The 19,613-nt window shown below is 38.2% G+C and overlaps 1 protein-coding gene and 2 long non-coding RNA genes across 37 annotated transcripts in view; 1 reads left to right on the top strand and 2 right to left on the bottom strand.

Moving 5' to 3' along the window:
* Positions 1-8,229, bottom strand: part of LOC137487537 (uncharacterized) — a 33,006-nt gene extending 24,777 nt beyond the window's left edge. For all 3 annotated transcript variants that reach the window (XR_012389956.1, XR_011006143.2, XR_012389957.1), the window contains exon 1: positions 8,125-8,229. This is a non-coding gene — a long non-coding RNA (uncharacterized lncRNA). The remainder of the gene's footprint in view (positions 1-8,124) is intronic.
* On the top strand, positions 1,323-19,597 carry LOC110440210 (uncharacterized). 2 transcript variants are annotated; one of them, XR_012389958.1, is made up of 3 exons: positions 1,323-1,526; positions 17,635-17,727; positions 17,942-19,056. It is a non-coding gene; the product is annotated as an uncharacterized lncRNA (long non-coding RNA). The 2 variants fall into 2 exon arrangements; XR_002459962.3 differs by lacking the exon at positions 1,323-1,526 and adding an exon at positions 8,104-8,227 and having other exon boundaries at positions 17,942-19,597.
* Positions 10,828-19,613, bottom strand: part of bcorl1 (BCL6 corepressor-like 1) — a 46,248-nt gene continuing 37,462 nt past the window's right edge. For all 32 annotated transcript variants that reach the window (XM_073922162.1, XM_073922176.1, XM_073922169.1 and 29 more), the window contains exons 8-12: positions 17,975-18,141; positions 15,221-15,366; positions 15,011-15,088; positions 13,360-13,534; positions 10,828-12,481 (exon numbers count right to left, since the gene is read on the bottom strand). In XM_073922162.1, coding sequence (XP_073778263.1) covers positions 12,154-12,481; positions 13,360-13,534; positions 15,011-15,088; positions 15,221-15,366; positions 17,975-18,141 — 894 coding nt within the window. In that variant the 3' untranslated portion in view covers positions 10,828-12,153. The remainder of the gene's footprint in view (positions 12,482-13,359; positions 13,535-15,010; positions 15,089-15,220; positions 15,367-17,974; positions 18,142-19,613) is intronic.

Here is a 19,613-nt window from a genome sequence, read left to right as displayed (position 1 = left end):
AATGGTTCCAGTTGTGGGCCTGGTATGATGAGGTAAGATTCTGTATGAAACCATTCTAGGCCTGGAATTCTAGACATGTTTAGACAACTGTGTTGAGCTATGCTGTTGCCTGACTACCAGTTTCCCTAGGTGGCTAAGCGAAAGCAGACTATTTCTTTTTTCAGTTATTTAACAAAGTAAATATCAGATAAAAAAATGACTCAGAAAAACATAATTTTTTGTTCATCATCCATATTGCTGTGTATGTTACACTTATGTTACCAAAGCAACACCTGACATATTTATATTACATTCTAAAGAGTTTCATTATCAGCACCACCATTGAAAATGAAACTATTTCCATGCAGACTCCAAGCAGCACCAATCAGCCGGATAGTTGAAAAGCGGGTCATGTAATTGTGAATCAGACTTTTAGATTATTGTTGTGTAAACCTTCCTTTTACTTTATATTTCCATAGTTATGATAAAGGCGATGCAGTGACGCAGTAGGTAGTGCTGTCGCCTCACAGCAAGAAGGTTGCTGATTCGAGTCGCGGCTGGGTCAGTTGGTGTTTCTGTGTGGAGTTTGCATGTTCTCCCCGCGTTCGCATGGGTTTCCACTAGGTGTTCCGGTTTCCCCCACAAGTCCAAAGACATGCGGTACAGTTGAATTGGATGGGCTAAATTGTCCGTAGTGTATATGTGTGTGAATGAGTGTGTATGGTTGTTTCACAGTGATGGGTTGCAGCTGGAAGGGCATCCGCTGCATAAAACATATGCTGGATAAATTGGCGGTTCATTCTGCTGTGGCGACCCCAGATTAAAAAAGGGACTACGCCGAAAAGAAAATGAATGAATGAATGGTTATAACGGATTAGAAGTATGTTTTTGTCATTGATTGTGCTCACCTGTGTCTCCTTTGGTTTTACTTTATCCAGTGTTTTTATACTCATTTGTTCTATCGTCTCTGCCTAATTTTTAAGCATTTAAATGTAGGTTAGGGCTAAAAGAAGCTTTAAAATCTGCAATATTATGTTAGTTAACAACGTTTACAATCTTCATTTCAATGTCGTCACTATCAAACACAACTCATAATTTAAGATTAGGTAGGAATGACATCATTGTGACAATGTTTATTAAACATTGATTGGTCTCCTGGTGCATGTGTATAAACGGTTGGAGATTGTCTGCAGGCAAAGTCCACAGTATCAAAAGTGCCCATAATTGAGGAAACACCTTTATGTTGCAACCCACATCCTGAACTGTCAGTGCGAAAATTGGCACATCTATAATCACACTGCTCAGACGGGTGATCTGTGCGTGATCAGTGGTCTGGGCCACATGTTGAGATGCTGAGTGATGAGTGTATGACATTCTATACTTAACATCCAAGAATATTTGTCCCTGGCAGAGACGCGTCCAACCAAAATAGCAACAGATTATTGAGCCATGCTAGCCATGCTATAAATAATTAGAAAGAATGGAATTAACTGCACGGTTCACTTCAGTCGTTACTCAGCAAGCCTGGAGAGTTCAACTCATGAAAGGTCAGTGCACCAAACATCTGTTTTAACAGATGCATAAGAACAGAGTCTTCCAAAGTCAATATGCACTCTCTAAAAAAAATACTGTACTCACTTTAAACCTGAATCTGGGTTAAGCAAAGTAAGGAGAATGGGATCTTAATTAGCATGTAAGAAGTGCTCAGGTTGTCTGGCATTTGTAACAGTCTCTATAAAAGAGGTGCTCAAAAGCAGAAAAAGGGAAGTTCCCAGTGGTGTGAGAGAAGCAAAACTGGCAGGACCGCCTCTTTGTGCATGAAGAACCATTACATAATCTGAACAAAGAGCAAACTTAATGACCCCCTGAATGCGCACACACACACACACACACACACATGCATATTTACATATACATATATATATACAAAAAGACAGGCCGACAATGAGATTTAAACCCTTAATGTCATCAAGTGACTTTTGGTCTTTTGTGTTGGCCACTTAAGAAGCTTTATCTTGCAACTCAAACACTCCAGCAGATTTGAGCTAATGATTTGTAGTCACAAAGTACATTGTTTTGTGTTTTAATAAGTGATCCTTTCTTTAGACGTTGCAGACTTGACATCTTTATCCTTCAGTAGTTATTTTAATACTCCATCTACTTCTATAGAGTTGCATGTGCATATGTAACTGTCAGTAAGTCTAATCGAGTCGTGCCCTAGATATAAACCAATCACTGATTAGCTGTAAAAGGGCAGCCAATGGCAGGTAGCAGATCTTGTGGGCTTGGTGAAGGAGTGGCTGTGAAACCTGAGTGCACATGTGATGCAATGAGGCTTGGCATAGTGTAGCAGAAAATGTCATGACAGGTCATTTTGGGTTATTTTAACACAGTTAATCGATAAATTGATTTAATGACAACAAGTTAAAGATTAGAATATAGCAGATCCTAAATCTTGAAGGTCTGTTTTTGAATAGTAACACCATTGAACTTTAGTAACCTCTGGAAGTTAATGTGTTTTTTCTTTGTAAAGCAGTCCCTCAAGGTTTGCGTGCTAAGTGACTCAAGATGGTTCCCTTGTTTTGTTAAATAGAATTATATAACGCTTATTTAAAATAGCCATTTGGCAAGAGACTCTGAAACTGACTATAATGGGAAATGGGCAGTATTTGCTTAAATGTGTAACTAAAATTAAAAGTAGTTTGGCTGCAGGGCACATAAAAAGATCTAGAAGTAAAAAAAAACTCCATTAATTTCCTCTAGGGTTTAACAATAATAAGTAAACCTTTAAAGACACACCTGTTGCTGTGAGCTTCAGAATTGTTCACTGTTTGTGTGTACATTTGTTAAACACATTATTAATTTGAATTAATTAAACTTTTAAAAAGAAAATCAGCTTTCATTTTAAATCTTGCTCTCTATATGTGTACTTTGCATATATTTCATTTATTGTTTTTATAGCTATAATGCTCAGAGTAATTGAGTACACCTCATTTTGAAAATTAATATTTTTCTCCATTTCTCAGTGAATAGGGGTCATCTATTTTGGTGCATTTAAACAAAACAGATTTATTAAACAGATAGATTTATTAAAATATTATTTTAGTCACAGAAGAAATTGAGAATTTGAAAGATTATACATTTAAATTCAAGCAAAACATTGCAAAAAAATTACAACTTACAAAATTTCGACTAAATTTTTACTTTTTTTTTGCTTCTCTTGATTTTTCCTATTTTTTAATTTGTATTGAATATTTTTATACAACATATAAATTTGGGTGATTAATTTTTGGACTGTTATCGAAAGTTATATTGTTAGATTAGCTCCAGATTTGGCTTCAGTACTAACTAATCTAATGCACAAATATAATAGCTTCCTATTAAACATGAATTTAAAAGAGAGGTTTGTATATGCGGAGCACTGTATAACAAACACATTTTAAGGAATATTATTATAAAATTAAATATTTCTCTGTCATTTATGATTTGAGTGTGAATGCACAGTGTTTTAAGAGATTTTTTAAATATTTTTAAGATAAATAAAAGTAAAAATCTGCAAAACTCCAGTATTGTGCAACCCTAACAAATGAACAAAAAGCCTTTTCAGTGTAGCGAAAATAAAATTAAATGAATTCATTAATTTTCCTTCAGCTTGGTCCCTTTATTCTTCAGGGGCCACAACAGCGGAATGAACCACCAACTTATGCAGCATATGTTTTTACACAGCGGATGCCCTTTCCAGCTGCAACCCAGCACTGGGAAACACCCACATACTCTCATTCACACACATGTATTATTTTTTAAACCTTCAACTGTCATTCATTGATTTTCTTTTCGGCTTAGTCCCTTTATTAATCAGGGGTCGCCACAGTGAAATGAACCACCAACTAACCACTAAACAGCCGTGCCGCCCAATCTTTAATTTAACTTGTTAAAAAATGTTGGATTAGTGTAACGGTCTCCTCATGGGCCTTCTAAAAAGACAGTCAGACAGTTGCAGCTGATTCAGAACGCTGCGGCCAGCATTCTGACCAGAACCAGAAAATCAGAGCACATCACACCTGTCCTCGGGTCTTTACACTGGCTCCCAGTTACATTCAGAATAGAGTTTAAAGCATTATTACTGGTCTATGAATCACTAAATGGCCTAGGACCTCAATACATTACAGATTTGCTCACTGAATACAAACCTAACAGATCACTCAGATCACTAGGATCAAATAAACTAGAAATTCAAAGAGTTCAGCCAAAGCAGGGTGTATCGGCCTTAAGCAACTACGCCCCTCGCTACTGGAATCAGCTTCCAGAAATGATCAGATGTGCTCCAACATTAGGCATTAGTAACACATCTGTTTAGCTGTGCCTTTACTGCATGAGGACTGTGCTACGTCTGACAGATCACACTGTTATGTCTTTATTTTCTTTTTCATTCTTTTATAACCTGTTTTAACACATCCGTTTTTATCTGTGTTTAATCAGTTTTATTATTTGTTTTTATTTTCTTATTCTTGTCTTTTTATTCCTGTTTATGAAAAGCACTTTGAAATGCCACTGTGTGTGAAATGTGCTATATAAATAAACTTGCCTTGCCTTCCTGCCCTTCATCTGAGTCTAGCGCATCATCAATGACGTCATGAAATCAACCTCTTTCCAAATCTTTATGTGTTTCAAAAAAAAGTTATGAAAAATCGGTAACCCCTGGCATTCATGGGAAAAACAAATACTATGGAAATCAATAATAACATTTTTCAAACTAACTTCTTTTGCGTTCAACCGAAAAAACAAACAGTCAAACAGATTTGAAACAAGTGAAAGGCGCTTAAATGATGACAGAATTTTCATTTTTGGATGAACTAATGAACTTCTATCCCTTTAACTGGGATAAATGTGTTCAAGTTAAATCACTAAAAACACTAACTGAAATAACTCATTCATTTTCCTTTGGCTTAGTCCCTTTAATAACCAGGGGTCGCCACAGAGGAATGAACCGCCAACTTATTTATATGTTTTGCACAGCAGATGCCCTTTCAGCTGCAACCCATCACTGGGAAACATCCATACACACTCATTCACACTCATACACTATAGTCGATTTAGTTTATTCAGGTCACCTATAGCGCATGACTTTGGACTGTGGGGGAAACCGGAGGAAACCCACACGAACACAGGGAGAACATGCAAACTGTACACAGAAATCCAACTGACCCAGTAGGGACTCGAAACAGCGACCTTCTTGCTGTGAGGCGACAGTGCTAACCACTGAGCTGCTGCGTCGCTCACTTACTGAAAAATTCATTTAAATTGAAAACAAATAAAAGAAATGATAAAAGTTGAACAATATTATTAAAGCAACATGAAATTAAAATGCAAAACAGAACATCTAAAATGACAAGTGAAGTTTCATAAACTAATTTCTAGAGGAGCACGTGATATGATTGTGCACCGCTGGCCACTCATCCGTAATCAGTAATAATCCAATCAGAATGATCCTAGCTTGATATAAATGGATCACTTTCTCCTTATTGCACTATCTTTGTTTTGGAAGAATCCCCCCTTCCACCCCATCTCCTCCTTTTTCTCCCTTTCTAAAGGGGGAGCGATCGAGACCTACCTGATCTCGGTTCTCCTGATATGCTTCTAGACCGGACGGGAGCCCTGGGCTCAAAAATCTCCGAGCTCAGGGTTCTCTCCCGGGACAGCATGCCAAACCTGCTATAAGTGCCAAGCATATCTAAGTGGGAACTCTTGAAAGCAATATTAATCTGCTGTGTGTTTCTATTAAGCCTTTTAAAGAATACTTTGACAGTCTGAATGCACATTAGGTTTTCCATGAGGCACCGAGTGTAACAGCGCAGGTGTTAATTGAAGCATGTCTTCATTTTGCTCAACTCTGCTTCTGGCCTCAGACTGTCCCCAGCGGCATCCTTAACTCATCTTTTTCATGACACACTCTCTCTCTCTGTCTCTCTCTCACCACTGCACCGTGCTGTGATTTCTATTCACTCTTTTGCATGTAAATGGGCCTCCAGCACTCAGCATTCTCTTCCATTCCACTGCATCAATTCAGCACCAGGCAACCAAGCTAACCAACAGCTAACTATTGAGAGCATTGAGTGGAGTATTACCATGCATTTTCCAGCTAACCTGTGTTTTCTGAAGGCGTGGGCTTAAGAAGGACTGACTAGACATTCCAGACTAGCTGACTCATCTGTTAAGACATGGATGGACAAACTATAGCTTATTGACTGTATAGGGTAGTGCCATATTTACTATTGTACAATAAAGAAAAGAAAGCATTCAGTCGAGTTTATCCACACAACAAACTTCTGTTTTCTGTAAAACAGCTTTCCTTGCTTTGAGTTGCATTTTTGGCATTTGGCTTATTAATTATGGAGCAATTTTACTAAAGATGCCTTCAAAGTGGAAATTAAAGCCAACCAAAGGCCCTGTGATTGTAGTAGATTGACTACTGGGTGAAGAAGACGCGCTCCCATTTACACCTGGTGTTTTAATCCATCTCTTTCTTTCACTGTTGATCTACGGAAAGATTTGTGAATGGGATTTTGTCAGGTCTTTTGATTTATTTTGAAATTAAAAAAGCAAAACAGAATAGAGTGCTGCCCATACCCACATATGAATCTGATAAATGGCAATACATGCAAATTACATTTATGACCTACATAATATGATGGTCATATACGGGCATATATTTGTTCATTTTTTTAACCATTTAAAAAATTTTTACATTTTAAATATGCATGTTTAAAAATATTACCCATGTCATATACACTCACCGGCCATTTTATTAGGTACACCTTATTAGTACTGGGTTGGACCCCCTTTTGCCTTTTATAAACTTCATCTTTTGTTTTATAGATTCATTAAAGGTTCTGGAAATATTCCTCAGAGAATGTTGGTCCGTGTTGACATGATAGCATCATGCAGTTGCCGCAGATTTGTCAGCTGCACATCTATGATGAGAATTTCCTTTTCCCCCACATCCCAAAGGTGCTCTATTGAATTGAGATCTGGTGACTGTGGAGGCCATTTGACTACAGTCAACTCATTGTTCTGTTCAAGAAACCAGTCTGAGATGATTCGTGTTTTATGACATGGCACGTTATCCTGCTGGAAGTAGCCATCACAGGTAGGCTGTGGCGTTGATAGGGAGCTTAGTTGGTACTATTGGGCCCAAAGTGTGCCAAGACAATATCTCCCACACCATTACACCACCACCAGCAGACAAAACCTTTGATCCAAGGTATGATAGATCCATGCTTTTTTGTTGTTGATGCCAAATTCTGAACCTACCAAATGTTGCAGCGGAAATTGAGACTCATCAGACCAGGCAAAGTATTTCCAATTTTCTATTGTCCTATTTTGGTGAGCCTGTGTAAATTGTAGACTCAGTTTTGTGTTCTTAGCTGACAAGAGTCACATCTGGTGTGGTCTTCTGCTGCTGTAGCTCATCTGCCTCAAGGTTTGACATGTTGTGCAGTCAAAGATGCTCTCCTGCATACTGCAGTTGTAACAAGTAGTTATTTGAGTATAGGGGATTACAAATCGGTAATTCGTCTATATAACCACAAAAAATGAGTAACAGTTGTATTTGTTCTAATCAATACACCAGAACCATAAAGGCCTATAAAACCAGTTCAGTTTCTTTCAGGATGTTCAGTAAATTAACCTTTCTAAGAAAAAAAACATTGTTGTAAAAATTATGCTTGTAGGACTTTTATAGAGCGCCCAAATCTTTCCCTTAGGTTCTCCATTTGATCGCGTTCAAGATGGCGTCTCACCTGAAGATTGAGTTTTTTTTAGTCGTACTCTGCTCATATTATGGCCGTTATCTCTTAGCAGTCATAAACTGTTACCATAAAGTTAGCAGCGTAAGAGAGGTATTACTTTATTGCTTAATTACGCTTTATAACAGTAAGGCATGTGTGTCCTGCAGGAAGGCCTGAGTCAGGATTTATCTGCCTGTTCCTCCGCGTAATAACGCGGGTCTCCTGAGGCAGAATCTACGCAGACTATCATTTCTAAACCCTGTCTCGTCTTTCTCCCACGAGCTCCACACATGCGCCAGTTTCTCAACAAATTGATCGCCCCTTCCTCCAAAAAACTGCATCACCTACTTTGACTGACCTTTCATCGCGCTGAACTGCCTCCAGGCCTATGGATCGGACGTGTTAGCATCTTTCAGTGGGACGACTAAATGTACACTAGTGGCTGTTTGGACTCGGCCTCGGTGAGATTTCTGTTTTTGAAAGTTTCTCGCTCACCGATGTTTGTATATTTTCCCTCAAAATACGTTAAGGGTTACAAATAGCTTCATTTGCACATAAATAGTAATAAAATTAAAAATAACTTATTTTAATGTATTTCAAAATATCTAATATCTCTAAATGCGCTGAATCTTCATTACAGTGTCACATGCTATAATTAAAATGTGCTGATTTGTTTGAATTGTAATGAATTTTATTATTATTACGTTGTTATTATGATCGGAATAGTGTTATTTTCGTATTAACCACGACTTTTGTAAAAGATTTTGTAATGAACAGAAATAACTTTTACAATTTTTTTTTTTACAATTTTTTACTGGTTTTAGTTGGTCATACTGCAAACAAATGATTTTCTTTCTTAGTTTCTTACTTGCCTTGTTTTTAGTCCAAATATCTAAAAATTCCTAAATCAAGAAGCATCTATAAGCTACCAAAACATTGTCCTGTTTTTAGAAAGAGTTTTTCCTCAAAACTAGCAAAATAATCTGCCAATGGGGTAAGAAAAATAATGTCAAAAGCAAAAACAAGATTTTGCTTACCCCATTGGCAGAATTATTTTGCTTGTTTTAAGGAAAAACTCACTTAATATTGGCATATTATTTCTGAAAACAAGACTTGTTTTCAAACAAAACCTCTAAGTAAGTAAAGCTTTTTTGCAGTGCATCTTCTAGCCTGACCAGCTAAGACCAGACTGGAAATGGCTGAAAACTAGCCTGGAAAGGCCAAACCCCTCTAAAACTAGGCTGGTTGAACAGCCAAAACCCACCAACCAACCTAGGCTGGTTTAAGTTGTTTTTTTTCAGCAGTGTTTTAATAATTTAATGGTTAAAATAAATTCTTAAATTGAACCATAGTGAAGATAAAATGTTAATATCTACTGCCCTCTTCAGGGCAGAACGAACTTTATATAGACTTATATCTCACACTTAAACATATTTACTAACCAATGAAGTTTACATTAAACAAATTAATAAAAACTAGTACCTAACACTACACACAGAGTATGTCTAGTTTGTTGGAGTACTGTTCAAATACTTAAACACAGTTGGGTTGAACTGCATTCTCTATGCTCCATATATAAGAAATGAGCTTCAAGATAGACCTTTGAAATACCATCACTATATTTAAACATATATTAAAGATGTCAATTTTGAGCAGTGCACATTTTACCAATGGATTATAAGTGGTGTAAAGTAACAAATTATCAATACACAATTTACTGAGTAGTTTTTTTTTTCAAGATTTGTGATTTAGTAAGCAGCTTTAAAAACGTGTACTTTTACTTTCCCCTGAGTACGTTTTATGAATTTATTTTTAGTATTTGACGTTAATATGGCGCAGGTTTAAGACGATGGCTCAACGTTGGATTTGGTTGGTTCTTCAAACACTAACAATCCCTTTTGTATTTTATTATTTCCTTGTTTGTAGTTCTGTGGTTGCTTTGATTATTTGTTTTGACTAATGTCCTCAAGTGTAAACCCCTTTGGAAAAAAATGAATTGATATATTTAATGAATTTTAACATTTTAGTATCTAAAATTCGTAAACGAAATTCTAAGCGGATACAGAAAAAAAATCCATTAGGATTATTTTAGTTAGTGCATTAATGTGGATTTTGACCCATTAGATCACTGCGATGGGCGTCATGGTGGTGTAGTGGTTAGCACAATCGCCTCACAGCAAGAAGGCCATTGGTTCAAGTCTCGGCTGGGTCATTTGGTATTTCTGTGTGGAGTCTGCATGTTCTCTCCGTGTTGGCATGGGTTTCCTCCAGGTGCTCCGTTTTCCCCCACAGTCCAAAGACATTCGCTATTAGTGGATTGAATAAACTAAATTAGCCTTCTAGAGTTCACACTTAGATAATGCTCGACTATGATAGCAGGTTTGGCATGCTGTCCTGGGAGAGAATCCAAAGCTCGGAGATAGATGAGCCCAAGGTTCCCGCCTGGTCAATAAGCTTTAAGAAGGATACAAGATCAGGTATTTCTCGAGAGCCGGTACCTATACTTTAGTTAATGTGGTGGTTTTAATTGATTCAGTATGTATGCATCAAGTGCCTGTGACTGTTATTACAATTAACTTGTGTACATGTCTTTAGACTGTGGGAGTAGCCGGGGAAAACCCAACCGAACATGCAAACTCCGCGCAGAAAGTACCGACTGGCTCAATTAGAAATTTTTCTAATTTAAAAGTGGGGGGTCGAAGGGCGGTTCCAAAACGAAGATAGGGAATGAAGTTGAGAATGAATGAATCTGATAGGCTAGCTAATGACTAGTGATAAGGATCAGCTGTAGTCGATCATATCACATGCTCCTCTCGAAATTAGTCTGTAAGAAACTTCATGTATTGTATGTGTGTTTCCCAGTACTGGGTTGCAGCTGAAAGGGTAAAACATGCTGGATAAGTTGGCGGATCATTAAGCTGTGGCGAATCCTGATGAATGAAGGGTTTAAGCTGAAGGAAAATGAATGAATGAATGATCACTCCGACTCAAAGCAAGCAGTGTTAACAGGGTCAAGTGACAACAAAATCCCTTTTGTATCCAATGCTACAAACACACAAGCAAGACTTGACAATCATGCTTTATTCTGGTTGATCTCTTTAAAAAAAGAATCAAATAAACAGCTCTCCTTTGAACAGAGATCACTGAAGCAATATGCCTTCCTCAATCAATCAAAACCAAGTACTTTCCTCAGGTCTCGCGGTTTTTCCGCAAGTAGTGAAACTAAACTCTATCTTTACATCTCTCTCGCTCTCTCTTCATTTAAATATTTATTGGTTTCAGTCAAACAAAACTTCATTGATTGTCAACACAAAAATCTAGCTTAGCACCAGTACAATAAAACTGTACTTTAGCCTGTTAAAATACTGTTCGCAGTTTGGGAAAACAAAACAACCTCAGGATAAAGGGTTCATTATTTGTACGTCGTCAAATAAAGCACCAACCATACAAAGCAATTTTCATATATCATTTGTCTGACACACACACACACACACACACACACACACACACACACACACACACACACACACACACAAAAGGTCAAATATATTAATGACTATTAAATTAAGCACAAACAACAGTCAGTGTAAATAAAACACACCACGCGCCACAAAGCACGCTGGGAATCTGGTACACCAAGAAAAACTCAGACTTCTTCAGCAAAAGCAGTTCGAGACGGATTCTGGTAGAAAAACCTTTAAAAAAAAATCCACAGGTTTGGTTTTCTTACCACTTAAATGTCAAGGTCGATATCACCTGCTGGATATCATAAATTAATTATATCAGTGGCTAAAACCAACAGCTCAAAAAAACAAAACAACGTGTGACGTCAGAGCAACACAATCCCGATCCCGGCACGACACGAATGAAATAAAGTGAAAGTGTGACGTGATCCTGGCAGAGCCGCAGTGGTGCTGAGGTAAAGAGGGCAACATTTGCAGTAAAGGTGAAGGGGCTTCTGGGAGCTCGATGGTTTACACACCAAGCATCTGGCTTGAAGGCATTCCTGCGCCGCCGTTAGCTTGACGTAAGCCTCTTAGCTACACACATTTAGTATACCAAGATAAAAAAAGACTTGGATTACCACTTCTTCTAAAGGAGCGTCAAAAAAAACCAAATGGACGTAAAACAAGTCACAACCACCCTGCGTTCACCCTGATGTCAAGATATACATAATATGTTTTACTTATACATATAGGTTTATTTTAAAAAATGAAAAATAAACAAAACCCTACAGAAGAAACCTGAAAGTTGCTTCCCACTGGAGTCCGTCCCCGTAAGTCGCTCCTTTCGCTTGTGAAGAAATAGGACCTTTCTGGCTGATTCTGAACATACAAAGTGCTGGTACTGGTAACAGGCCATCGGACTGCGGACGGCACTATAGTCGCTATCGACTGCAAGGTCTGAGCGCTGACTTGTCATCATCATCTTCATCATTGTCATTGTCGTCATCTCGGAGGATCTGTATGGAGGAGCCCAGCAGTCCCTGTAGCTCTGGCACGCAGCGCACCAGCTCCACAGTCTCCTCTCCGTCCTCATCATCCTCCGGCTGGAGCTCGTCCGGAGGGCTGCACGTCTGACTGACGGAGACCTGCTTCCACAGCTCCGCCTGAGCGATGTTCACCACCTCAAACTGAGGGTATCGAGCCCGGAAAATGCGCGCTGACATCTTTAGCCGCTTTAGCACGTCTGCTAGCAAGAACCAGTTGCAAAAACTGTGGAAAGAAACAGGCGGATTAGGAGACATGCTTCAAAGGGTTATGAAATGCTAAGCTATATTTTCAGAGATTTTAATAGGCATGTTCATTCATTTTTCTTCAGCTTAGTCACTTTTTTTATTATTTATTCATTATTTATTTATTGCCACATCAGCAACTTGTGGCTGTTTCATGGCAAGATTGATATACATAAAAATATTACATGATCAAAACAAATTCGTATCACAATAAAAAGTTACTTAGATAAATATTTAAAATACAAATAAAATTCACACAAAAAAATATATATATTCACGGTGTCCATCCATGCAGCAGATCCAGGTGTGCATGTGTGTGTAGAGAACACTCACAGACTGACTTAAAAGCTCACATGAGACAATATCTTATATATCTGTGGTTTACGGATGCGCGTGATTATTATACACTTAGGTCTATTGCAGCACTGCATATTTAGATGCCGTGTGAGGATAAAACGATTTCTGTGGACCAGTCAGAAGAACTCGGAAGTGGGACAACTGTTGCACACTTCTGTTTTTGTGTAGAAAGATTTCATGAAACCAAGAAAATAGCAGAAACACTGGTGAGCGCTGCTGAGTCGTGTTTTCAGACAGAAAAACAAGTTCTTTGTGGATGTATTCTGTATTCGTTGTGAGGACACGTGAACCAAACGCTGACCATCGTACCATGACATTTTGGGACGAATACATATAATATTAAAGCCCTAGTGATTCACTATATGCTGCAACAAGGGAGCTGATTATTCTGTGCAGCTGCGCGCCGCCTGTTGAGAACCTTGGGTTTAGACTGTAGTGAAAACCGTGCTGAAATGGGGAACTCATCATGACCCTTTAAAAGGCATGTTTGCAGTCACTCACCCCTGTGTTAGTGATACTTGGACATGATAACATGACAGAAGAGGCTCTGAGGAGAACTCGAACAGAAGACAGTCTGCATCTGCGTCTCTCTCCTTCACCTGCTCACTAAACATCTCCTCGCCTTCATCCTCAGGTTGAGACAACAGGAAGTCCCAACAAGGCTCCTGATCTTTCTCTGCAAATGTTTAGAGGGAATAAAGATAAAAGTCAAACTCTAAACAAATGACACTAAACAAATGCAGCTTAATCAGCTAATCCAGGTTTTCAGAATGACTACTTCCAAGAAAGTGTGTTGGAGCTGGCAAGAGTCTAATATTGCAGTGTTTTGGTCCTCCAGGAGAAGGATTGCCTCTGCTGGTTTATACTGCTTCTGCCTCCCTCTAGTGGGCAGATTTACCACTGAATACTTCGAACACTTCTTGGCTGGCTTAAATTAGAAAATACCTGGAAAAATTGATTTGTCTTACTTGTTATACCACCATCCCTGAGTGATTTAGAAGAATGATTAAACGTAAGAGGGGACCTAAAGCCTGACAACATTGATTAAATACTTGTTTTTCCTAATTAAATGAATATAAACATGATCAGTATCATTTCATAAAAAACATTGAATATTCTGTCATCATTTTCTTCTGAAATAATACCAGAGAACATAATCATCACAGTACATCAAAAATACTGTCGAATAATAACACATAAATATTGTAAAATATTAATACAATTTAAATGATCTGCCTTACTTTTTATTATCTTATTTTTGCAGATATAATAATATTTATAAGCTGAAAGGGAGTAGAAGTAAACACAAAAGTCTTGTCGTCAATCCAAGTTTTAGGAACAACAATTAATAACTTGACTCCTCGTTTATCATGATGCATAAAATATAATCATGCTTTAATGTTTAATTATTTAATAAGGACAGTAAGGTCTGACTCCGCTGAGACAAAAGTCACTTAACAGAAATAATGTACAGTACAGAATAAAAAGTTATGCTACTGTGGAAAAATAATTAATATTGTGTATTGACTCCCATGAGCTTGGAGGACTGCATCCATACATCTCTGCAATGACTCAAATCACTTATTAATTAAGTCATCTGGAATGGCAAAGAACGTGTTCTTGCAGGACTCCCAGAGTTCATCAAGATTCTTTGGATTCATCTTTTTAGCCACCTCCATCTTACCCCAGACATGCTCAATAATGTTCATTCTGGTAACTGGGCTGGCCAATCCTGGAGCACCTTGACCTCTTTTGCTTTCAGGAACTTTGATGTGGAGGCTGAAGAATGAGAAGAAGCGCTATCCTGCTGAAGAATTTGCCCTCTTCTGTGGTTTGTAATGTAATGGACAGCACAAATGTCTTGATACCTCAGGATGTTGATGTTGCCATCCACTCTGCAGATCTCACACACTGCCCCATACTAAATGTAAACTTGACTGATTTCTGTGAGAATCTTGGGTCCATGTGGGTTGCAAAAGGGCTTCTGCAGTTCGATGATTGATATGCAGTTCAACAGATGATTCATCTGAAAATTCTACCTTCTGCCACTTTTCCAAATGATCAACTAGAAGTCAAGTTATTATTTGTTGCTCTTACGACTGGGATCAACAACAAGACTTTTGTCAGGTAGTGTAACTTTCAATTTTCTTACCAAACACAGAGCTACTGTAGAAATCCCACTGCAGGCTCGGATCCTGGTCTGTTCGTCCTTCTAAATCAGTAAAGTACTCTGCGGATAAACAAACAGTTTATCATACAGTGTTGAGTTTTCATCTCAATAATGTAATCAAGGTAAACTTGGTGATCATTCTGCAAGCATTACAGTTCAGCAAACATGTATGCCAAACCCAAGCAGATTTACCTTTGAGGAAAGTCTTCATGCTTGGACTCTGGGCGAGTTTGACTGCGGTCTGACCAGAGTAGGTGGCCAGCGTTGGGTCTGCTCCGTGATTTAACAACATCCAGACAGCCGGCAGATTATCAGCTGCTACTGCATCATGAATTGGACTGCAAAAGTTTAAAACACACGTCACCATACCGAAAATAGTGTAAAGTTTACTGTTAGTACTACAGATGGGTCGTGGTGTGAAGTAACAAATACTCAAGTTACTGTAATGGAGTTGTTTTTATCAGGAATTGTACTTTAGGTAGTTTTAAAAATTTGTACTTCTACTCTCACTTGAGTACTTTTAAGTGCTGCATCGATACTTTTACGGCACTTTTTTCCTTCAATCTGCAGTAACTATTTTTTGTTCTTGTTTACGGTGATTATCTAAAGTAGAACAATCAGTCCTGTGATTCCTATTGTGAGGAGTCTCCGTTCTTCCTGTTTTGGCCAGCCAGTGGGTGAAACCAAGAGACTCACCTGCCGAAAGCCTTATTCACATTACGAGCAGCGACTCGCAGTGGCAAAGCGGCAAGCGACCGTTCATTTCAACAGAGTAAGCGACTTCCAGCGACCACAGTCTACGCCAGTGGTCACCAAACTTGTTCCTGGAGGGCCGGTGTCCTGCAGATTTTAGCTCCAACCCTAATCAAACACACCTGAACAAGCTAATCAAGGTCTTACTAGGTATACTTGAAACATCCAGGCAGGTGTGTTGAGGCAAGTTGGAGCTAAACCCTGCAGGGACACCGGCCCTCCAGGACCGAGATTGGTGACCCCTGGTCTACGCCAGGGGTTCCCAAACCTTTCAGCCCGCGACCCCCAAAATGACAATGCCAGTGACTCGTGACCCCCAATATTCTCTGAGGTGGTGGTTATAAATACAGAAACCTTGTATGCAATGACGCGCACAAACACACCAATAGACCCAAGTCTCTTCTTTGTTTGTTTTTATGTATGTCAGTGCTGTAAATGGGCTAGAAAGTTTAACCTGGTGTTACAAAATCTGCTCCATCTGACAGTATTGCTGTGTCTTTAGTATAATGTAATTACCCGAGAAGTCGCAATCCAATAGAACTAGTAACTATAAGCTACTGTAGTAACTATATAGTTTATAGTAACTATAAACGACTATTTTTTTTCTCTTCAGTAGGTTGTTGATAAAATACAGTAAGTCTTAAGGTTTAATAAAAATTAATTGATTTTTGAAAATCACCAGGCGACCCCCCTTCATTGTTCCACGACCCCTCGTGGGGTCCCGACCCCCCTTTGAGAACCTCTGGTCTACGCTATCGACAATGACCGTTAACAACCAGGTGGGCATTTCGAGGGACGCGACAAAGTTGAGAATCCTTAAACTTTATGTACATGAAGAGCAACTTTCTTGAGCGACAGCCAATAGGACACCAGTAGAGCTCACATGAACCTCACTCAGATTCTGCAGAGGTCGGTTGTATTCTCTGAGTTGTAGACCTGCACAGACCTGCGTTTGCAGCAAGTCACAGAGTGACAGGCAGCTACTAAGTCAAATGAGGCAGAATTCTGCCAAACACCTGTTCTCTCCCCTATAAAGCACTGGCAATGTTGGCATGTGGTTGTCGCTTGCTCCCAGTTATTTTGTTCTTATTTTGTTTAGTTCATTTCTAGCTTTAGTTTTGCTTAACAGTTGACTTTGGTTAGTCTAGGTTTGAGCATTTAATTATGTTGAAATTCTTATTTGTATAAGTTTAACATGCCATGGCTTTTGAGCAGAGTTGTGACAAATTCGGGAGCCAAAATTTTTGCACATAATAACCGATAGACCAGTGGTTCTCAAACTATGGTACGTGTACCACTAGTGGTACGCAAGCTTCCTTCTAGCGGTACGCAAAGGAATGAAATACGTCATGTACATGCTACACACATTTTAAAATTGATAAAAAATTATGTAAATAATATGCCATATATAACATATAGCCTATATTTCTGAGGTTATCTGCTACGTTTTTTTTTTTTACTGTGCAGGGTTGTAGCTGCTTTACTGGGCCTACAACGCAACTGTATTTCAATACTGCACATTTTAGGTGGTACTTCATGAAAAAAGTTTGAGAACCACTGCGATAGACCGTTTAGACTGTATGCCACTGATGAAAAGATGATGGATGCCTACTGTATGACGACTGAAATCACCAAACGGCTGTAAGCAATCACTAAATGCACTACAGAATGTTACGTTTTCACACAAATTCTCAAATAACATGCAAACGCATCAAGCTTTTACATTGTAATACTCACTACCCTTGAGTACTTTTAAAAGGGCTGCCTTTATTACTTACACTAGAGTAATATTTACAAACAACATTTACACTACAGTTGTGGGTAAGTAATGGTACTTTTACTTGATTTTTCAGTACTCTTTCCACTACTGCAGATGGGCTGGAGTGATGAAAAAAGACATGGCAAAGCTCTTACAGGAAACAGTAGGAGGAAGAAGGTTTTATAAGGTAATTGGACAGAGTTTGTTGGACACGTTGTTGCTGTGGGCGGACAAACATAATCTTATTTTAAACAGATTTTGGAAGATCTATTTTTAGAATCAGAATCTAATGTGGCCCATTAGCTACTGACCACAAAACTGCAATTGTACAATTTTAAAAAAGCAGTAGCCTAAAGCTATCTGTGGGGACGACTAACTTTTAATTTAACAATTTTTTCTAGGTAATAAATGAATCTGTGTAACCCGCTGCTCACCGTGTGCCGTCCTGTGCGCTGCAGTTGACATCTGCCCCATGCTTCAGTAGCACCTGTACAATGTGTGTCCAGCCACGTGCACAGGCCTCATGCAGCGCTGTGTAACCCGCATTGTCTCGACGGTTCACCTCTCGCACATCCTTTTCCAAGCAGTACAAAACCACATCCTGAAAACAAACATTTAGATGAATGATAAATCAATGGAACAGGGTTAATAACACCAATGCGAAAAGCAATTAAAACGTACATGGGTTGTGATATCATCTATGATAATGTTGTAATTGTTGTTGTAACAATTTAATTATTGTAACATTATTTAATGTCACTTATTGTTTAGCAGACGCTTTTATCCAAAGTGACTTACAAGTGAGGATAAATGAAGTGCTTCAAATCATCAGAGTTGCAGCATATAAATGCTATGACATGCTAAGTCTTAGTTTTTGTTTTCACTCATTTTGCAAAAACAGTCTGTCTTCTTTCATTTGTCTAATGAGTATAGTTCAGAGCAGAAAATTCATGTGTTTCAGAAGAAGAGTGCAAAATTTAATTACTGGATCACACACAAGACTTAAATCATCGTTATCAAAAAACATTTATTTTTATTCATTTATTTTAGTTTTTAATTATTTAGTCAATATCGCACATCACTACATGAATTTTTTAGCATCATTAACTAAATTATGAACAAATAATAATCATAAAAATGTCAAATTAACATCTTCCATATAGAATTCAATAAAAAAAATTCCAATATATTCACTCATCGGACACTTTATTAGGTACACTAACTGCTCGTTAACACAAATTAGCCAATCACATGGCAGCACCTTGCCTGTAGACATGGTCAAGACGATCTGCTGCAATTCAAACCGAGCATTAGAATGAGGAAGAAAGCTGATTTAAGTCACTTTGAACTTGGCATATTTGTTGGTGCCAGACGGGCTGGTCTTATATCAGAAACTGCTGATCTATTGGGATTTTCACGCACAACCATCTCTAGGGTTTACAGAAAATGGTCGAAAAAAAAAATAAAATAACCACTAAGCGGCAGTTCTGTGGGCAAATGCCTAGTTGATGCCAAACGTTGCCTGGTCTGATGAGTCTTGATTTCTGCTGCGACATTCGGATGGTAGGGTCAGAATTGGGTGTCAACAACTGGAAAGCATGGATCCATCCTTCCTTGTATCAATGGTTCAGGCTGTTGGTGGACCAAAATCTCTGAGGAATATTTCCAGTACCTTGTTGAATCTACGCCATGAAGGATTAAGGCAGTTCTGAAGGCAAAAAAGGGTCCAACTCGATACTAGTAAGATGTTTCTAATAAAGTGGGCGGTGAGTATATGTGTGTATATTTTTTATAATAAGAGAACCATCAATTTTCTGATATGTTGTTAATTAACTAAAAATATAACTTTAAAATACCAAGGTACTTAAAGTATATATATTTTAAAAATTAAACAACCTCAAGTCAGGACTTGTTAAAGCACTCTGCCACAAACTTGTTTTTTAATCTATTAATAACTTAATTTATTTAAACATTTTTTAATAATGAAATCACATTAAATATACTTGATAAATTGTCTTGATTTTTTTGTACATGTACTACAGATATAATAAATGCTTAAGAAATAACTGCAAC

This window comes from Danio rerio, chromosome 14 (genome assembly GCF_049306965.1).
Source record: "Danio rerio strain Tuebingen ecotype United States chromosome 14, GRCz12tu, whole genome shotgun sequence".
NCBI lineage: Eukaryota > Metazoa > Chordata > Actinopteri > Cypriniformes > Danionidae > Danio > Danio rerio.
Note: the sequence above shows the minus strand (reverse complement) of the source record. Positions and strands in the feature narration are given on the sequence as shown.